Below are 7,155 nucleotides of genomic sequence, written 5' to 3'. Positions count from 1 at the left end.
GCGTTGATAAATACGGCAATTATGACCAGATCGGTGCTAAAAATATATATGGCAGCTATTTATATCTAAATCTGAACCGAATCAATAGCGATTGTCTTCGCGCCAAAGTAGGTTAGGTTAGGTGGCAGCCCGATGTATCAGGCTCACTTAGACTATTCAGTCCGTTGTGATACCACATTGGTGAACTTCTCTCTTATCACTGAGTGCTGCCCGTTTCCATGTTAAGTTCAATGACAAGGGACCTCCTTTTTATAGCCGAGTCCGAACGGCGTTCCACATTGCAGTGAAACCACTTAGAGAAGCTTTGCAGTGAACCCACTAGGAGAGAAGCTGTGTCAAATTTGAGGACAATCGGACTTAAACTGCGAACTGTACTTTATGCACAAAATTACATATACAGACAGACAGACAGACAGACGGACATCGCTAAATCGACTCAGAATTCTAAGATGATCGGTATACTAAACGATGGGTCTCAGACTTTTCCTCCTTGGCGTTACATACAAATGCACAAATTTATTATACCCTGTACCACATTTGGGGTGAAGGGTATAAAAATTAGCATTGAATTAGACATTTTGCATTTGATAATATTTTCCAAATTTGTTGTGTTTTATTAATTCGATTTATTTTTTAACTCTTTATTGCAAAAGAAAATATTTAAATTCACAATAATATATTCTAAATACAATTTCGACTATAATCAATGCCAGTGGCCGACAACATGAACTAAGAGTAAATAACATGAAGCTAAGCTAATATTACCCAACATAACAAAAAATCCAACTTTGAAGTAACCGAAATTTGTCATGGCATAACCATGTTGTGAAGCCACACCAGAACAAGCAGTATTCACAATACCAGCCAATATGGAGCCATTAGAGCCGAGACAAGTACCCACAACTAATGACCATATTAAAGGCATTATAGGCAAATTAAGCATCTCATTGTGACTTAGGGTAACTATCACCGGAATCATTAAATTTACCACCGGAGTATTATTGAGGAGACATGACAAGCCCGAAGATATCCATAGAATCGAAAGTATGGCCAAAGTCAAACGATATTTTTCTTGAGTTTTCTCCAAAAATAATTCCAGCTCAATGCCTAAGGTTTGTTGGAGACCCATATTCGTGAGTGTGGTCATCAATATAAAGGAGCACGATAGGAAAAGCATTGTGGCCCAAGGTATACGACTTAGTATACCTTCGATATCTTCATAATTACAAACACTCAGGGTAAGTAAAGCTCCCAATAGGGCTATCCATCCTACCGATATCTGAATAACATTTCCAAATATATTCAAAGGAGAAAATAAGAAAATTATCGCAATGGCCATTAGGCAAGCCACCATGATGGGGATACGTCGCAAAGGAAAATTTCTATGTAAAATTTCTACATTTTCTTCAAAATTCTTGGGAGGGTCTGGCATTCTGGCTAAACTTTTCAAACGTTTACGTAAACTCCTTACCCGAGTATCCACAGTGGCTTTAGCCGAACGTTCATCCAAAGAATAACCACCCATACGATCGGATACCTTACGCCAAACACGGGTCAAACGTTTCAATCTTTCCAATTGCAATGGTTCCTTGGCGGCAAATCTTGAAGAGTTGATGAATTGCAAACGTAAATGGATATAGGACTGGGCCATGGCCAACAATGTCAAGGGTAGCATATGTAGAGTAAAATTGCCCAATTTCAAGTGCTCCATGGGTAAATCCTTATGATGGGCAATTAGGTAATTGGTTACAGAGCTACTGGGTGTAAGCAAGGATCCCACATTAATGGCTATGATTAGGCAACTGAGAACAGGGGTACAATCCAAATGCATTATCTCACAAATCCGCAGAGAGATAGGAGCCAAAAAGAGAATCAAAGTCATCTCATCCATAATGGCTGTCAATGTACACGAGCTAAGAAAAAGGACATTGAGCAGAGGCCATATATGACCATTGGCCATTTCATAGCAATAAGCTGCCAAATAATCTTGTAAACCAGTTTCAGCTAAAATTTCCATAATTATGGAGATGCCAAAAAAGGCCATAATAATTTCGTATTCTATAAAATCGTAAACCTCATCCAGAGAAGGTCTTAAGTGGACAGCGGCCATTATGGCTATGCCCAAGGTGCTAGCCACCACAAAAGCAAACGTCAAATGGATAAGATCGAACATAATGTGCCCGTAGATCAATGTTAGCAGCAATAGGCACCATATAAGCGGCATCTGGGAGGATACTTCCGCAAATGAGGTAAACAATTCCAAGTTTAGGCCAGCATCCACATTGGTTAAGAACTGCAACTGATATTCATAAAGACTCGTATCCAGCGTGAGGTTACCAACTTCTCTTTCAATTTTCAATAATGATGTAAATCCATCCAAATCACTTCCATTCAAAATGGGCAAATAATAAATTTCTGATATATTCCTAATTTCTCCTTGCTTTTTGTGGATCTCCTGAACCACAAAGCTCAGTAGGGGATTTGAAATCTTTTCCAGATTTTCAAATTTCTCATCCACATCCATATGGCGAAAGGTTGTCTTTAAAAATGGTCCCCTTAACTGCACCACCATATTAACTCCTCTCATATCCTTATTGATTTTATGTAGTGTCGCCTTTCCTTTGCTTATCCTCAAAAGCTCTGGTTCATATTCCTTCTCCTCATAGACCATCAATAGATAACAAAGTGTCAACCAACTCAATATAAGCAGGCCTTGTCTAAACTGATCAGCTATTCGTCGTAAGCGTAAATGTAATTTCGTTAAAGGTTTTATTCGATATGGCTCCTCTTCTGGTTCTTCATTGATGGACAAAGCTTCATCGGATATCCCACTATCTGAGCCTCCTGATAGTCTTCGATGATAATGATTTTGTGTTACACAAAGATCTCTAGAGAATTCTCCGGAATCCTGCAAATTTGCGTGTATTTCGATATTGGCATTTTCCAGTTGCAAATCTTCCATCATTAGATGGACAAGCAATGAAGAAAAAACCCTGATTCGTTATTTACTGAATTTATTTTCGATTTTTCCTTTTGATATTTTCGATTATGAATTTAGAATTTTTGTTTTCAAGTTTCTTTTGACATCTTTCGAATACAAAAATGAGTTAAACAATAGAATTTTCCAACACTGGAGTTAAGGTTTTGTTGCAGGTATGGGAATATTCTTTAATGATATTAGATATACAGAAATAAAATTTCGAAACAATTTTCTAGAGAAATTAAATTTCTACACAATTTTCTAGAGAAATAAAATTTTGACAAAATTTTCTAAAGAAATAAAATTTCGGCAAAATTTTCTATAGAATTAAAATTTTGACAAAATTTTCTATAGAAATAAAATTTTGACAAAATTTTCTATAGAAATAAAATTTTGACATAATTTTCTATAGAAATAAAATTTTGACAAAGTTTTCTATAGAAATAAAATTTTGCCAAAATTTTCTATAGCAATAAAATTTAGGCAAAATTTTCTATAGAAATAAAATTTGGCAAAATTTTCTATAGAAATAAAATTTCGACAAAATTTTCTATAGAAATAAAATTTGGCAAAATTTTCTATAGAAATAAAATTTCGACACAATTTTCTATAGAAATAAAATTTTGTCAAAATTTTCTTTAGAAATAAAATTTCGGCAAAATTTTCTATAGAAATAAAATGTTGACAAAATTTTCTTTAGAAATAAAATTTTGACAAAATTTTCTATAGAAATTTAATTTTGACAGAATTTTCTATAGAAATAAAATTATGACAAAGTTTTCTTTAGAAATAAAATTTTCTATGGAAATAAAATTTAGACAAAATTTTCTATAGAAATAAAATTTTGACAAAGTTTTCTTTAGAAATAAATTTTTGACAAAATTTTCTATAGAAATTAAATTTTGACAAAATTTTCTATAGAAATAAAATTTGGCAAAATTTTCTATAGAAATTAAATTTTGACAAAATTTTCTATAGAAATAAAATTTTGACAAAAGTTGCTACTGAAGTAATATTTTAAAAAATTTGCAAAAACAATTTTATTTTGACAAAATTCACTATAAGAAAGAATTTTTTATAGCAGATAAATTTTAATGTTTGATGACAGATATTTTCCCGAGCAGATCAGTTCAACCAGTACGCTTCCCACAGATAAATATAAAGATTTTACCTGTAAAGACTATATCAGATTCTGAAATTGTAAGAACCATTTTTTGTTTGATTTTTAGAGGAATCATAAACATCTTTTGTAAGTGTGCAAGAAAATGAATAACGCCTTGATTTGAAATCTAAAATCTGTGGATTTTCATTCCAATTATTTAAATGAAATTTCGCATTCAGTGTCAAGCAATTTTCATAATCAATGCGCCTTCTGCACCCTCAAGATCTGAAATTGGTCTATATGGAGGCCTTGCCAAATGGGCCGATAAAACTAAATCATATACATTTTGTTATGGGTCTAAAATGCCAGTATATTTTCAATTTGTGGCAAATCGGATAAAAACTACAATTTCTAGAAACCATATGAGTTAAATCGGGAGTTCGGTGTAATGGGGGCTATACCAAAACATGGAAGGATACACACAGTATTCACAACATTTAATTGTAGTTCTATAAGGGAGCCATATCAAAAACTGTACCGATACTCAATATATTCGGCACACCTCTTTATGGTCCTAGAATACCTCTAGATTTCCAATTTCAGCCAAATTGGGTAAAAACTAGGATTCTAGAAGCCCAAGAATAAAATCAGGAGATCGGTATATATGAGGGCTATATCAAAACATGGACCAATACTCACCATTTTCGGCACATCTCTTTATTTTCCTAGAATACTTCTAGATTTCCGATTTGAGGCAAATTGGGTAAAAATTAAATGTTAAATTTATTCTGAATTTATTTTGATAATTGGTTGATAGTTTTGCTGCAAGTGGAGGATGCTGATGAGGAATGTGGTAATTCCGAAACATCTGTACATCCAACCATCTTGCAGTCTACAGGGCTTTGCCCAAATAAATTTGACAAGCATACTTTTCCTCTGTTGGTTAAGCTACACTTGTAGTTTAGTCAATGCATGGTTTTAAGCTGAAATAAAAAACAACAACAATGATTAAAAAAGAAACCAACAATAACAAAACAAAATGAATGAAAATTTTATTTCTTTAGAAATTTTTTTCAAAATTTTACTTCTATAGAAAATTTTGTCAAAATTTTATTTCTATAGAAAATTTTGTCAACATTTTATTTCTATAGAAAATTTTGTCAACATTTTATTTCTATAGAAAATTTTGTAAAAATTTTATTTCTATAGAAAATTTTATCAATTTGTTTTTTCTATAGAAAATTTCGTTAAAATTTTATTTTTATTGAAAATTTTGTCAAAATTTTATTTCTATAGGAAATTTCGTCAAATTTTTTTTTTTTTTTATAGAAAATTTTGTCGAAACTTTTGTCTTGTTTGTTTTGAATTTATTTCGGCATAAGAAAATGTTCCCAAAATTTAATTTCTACAGAAAATTTTGTCAAAATTTTGTTTCTATAGAAAATTTTGTCAAAATTTTATTTCTATAGAAAATTTTGTCAAAATTTATTTCTATATTTTAGAAAAAAAAAATTGTCAAAATTTTATTTCATTCGTTTTGTTTTGTTATTGTTGGTTTTGTTCCTTAAGCATTGTTGTTGTTTTTTATTGCAGCTTAAAACCATACATTGACTAAACTACAAGTGTAGCTGAACCAACAGAGGAAAAGAAAATTTCGTCAACATTTTATTTCCATAGAAAATTTTGTCGAAACTTTATTTCTGTAGAAAATTTTGCCAAAATTTTATTTCTACACCAAATGTTGTCAAAATTTAATTTCTATAGAAAATTTTGTCAAAATTGTATTTCTATCGAAAATTTTGTCAAAATTTTATTTCTATAGAAAATTTTGTTAAAATTTTATTTCTATAAAAATTTTGTCAAAATTTTTGTGTATAATTTATTTTTATAGAAAATTTTTTCAAAATTCTATTCCTATAGAAAATGTTGTCAAAATTTTATTTCTATAGAAAATTTTGTAAAAATTTTATATTTATTGAAAAATTTTGTCAAAATTTTATTTTTATAGAAAATTTTGTCAAAATTGTATTTCTATAGAAAATGTTGTCAAGATTTTATTTCTATAGAAAATTTTGTCAAAATTTTTGTGTATAATTTATTTTTATAGAAAATTTTTTCAAAATTATATTTCTATAGAAAATGTTGTCAAAATTTTATTTCTATAGAAAATTTTGTCAAATTTTGTTTTTTTATTTTATTTTTATATTTTTCAAAATTTTATTTCTATAGAAAATTATTTAAAATTTTATTTCTATAGAAAATTTTTTTCTGTAGAAAATTTTGTCAAAAATTTATTTCTATAGGAAATTTCGTTAAAATTGTATTTTTACTGAAAATTTCGTCAAAATTTTATTTGTAAAGAATATTTTGTCGAAACTTGATTTCTATAGAAAATGTTATCAAAATTTAATTTCTATAGAAAATTTTGTCAAAATTGTATTTCTATATAAAATATGGTCACAATTTTATTTCTATATAAAATATGGTCAAAATTTTATTTCTATAGAAAATTTTGTCAAATTTTTTTTCTATAGAAAATTTCGTAAATTTTTTTTTCTTTAGAAAATTTTGTCAAAAATTTATTTCTATAGAAAATGTGTCTAAATTTTATTTCTATACAAAATTTTTTAAAAATTTTATTTCTGTAGAAAATTTTGTAAAAATTTTATTTCTATAGAAAATTTTGTAAAAATTTTATTTCTATAGAAAATTTTGTAAAAATTTTATTTCTATAGAAAATTTTGTCAAAAATTTATTCCTAGAGAAAATTTCGTCAAGATTTTATTTTCTATAGAAAATTTTGTCAAAAATGTTCTTTTTTTGTTTTATAGAAAATTTCGTTAAAATTTTATTTTTATTGAAAATTTTTTCAATTTTTTTTCTATATTTCATTTTTATAGAAAATTTCCTCAAAATTTTATTTTTATAGAAAATTTTGTCAAAACTTTATTTCTATAGAAAATTTTTTCAAAATTTTATTTCTATAGAAAATGTTGTCAAAATTTTATTTCTATAGAAAATTTTTCAAAATTTTATTTCTATAGAAAATGTCGTCAAAATTTTATTTCTATAG

The 7,155-nt window shown here is 28.6% G+C and overlaps 1 protein-coding gene across 1 annotated transcript; it reads right to left on the bottom strand.

Moving 5' to 3' along the window:
- Positions 1 to 703: 703 nt before the first annotated feature.
- LOC142239650 (P protein-like) lies at positions 704 to 2,962 on the bottom strand. The gene is made up of 2 exons (XM_075311440.1): positions 1,472 to 2,962; positions 704 to 1,279 (listed from the first exon to the last, which is right to left on the bottom strand). The coding sequence occupies exons 1-2, from the start codon at positions 2,960 to 2,962 to the stop codon at positions 704 to 706; spliced, it is 2,067 nt and encodes a 688-aa protein (XP_075167555.1).
- Positions 2,963 to 7,155: the final 4,193 nt, after the last annotated feature.

The sequence above is a fragment of the Haematobia irritans genome, chromosome 5 (genome assembly GCF_050003625.1).
Source record: "Haematobia irritans isolate KBUSLIRL chromosome 5, ASM5000362v1, whole genome shotgun sequence".
Classification (NCBI taxonomy): Eukaryota; Metazoa; Arthropoda; class Insecta; order Diptera; family Muscidae; genus Haematobia; species Haematobia irritans.
The sequence above is the reverse complement of the archived record's forward strand: the minus strand, read 5'-3'. Positions and strand labels throughout refer to the sequence as shown.

Bases quoted from the DNA above. Each gene is read 5' to 3' on its own strand.
- LOC142239650 (XM_075311440.1), bottom strand. From the start codon at position 2,962: ATGGAAGATTTGCAACTGGAAAATGCCAATATCGAAATACACGCAAAT. The intron at 1,280-1,471 runs GTAAGGAGTTTA...AATGTTATTCAG, and splicing joins AAGCCACTGTGGATACTCGG to ATATCGGTAGGATGGATAGC.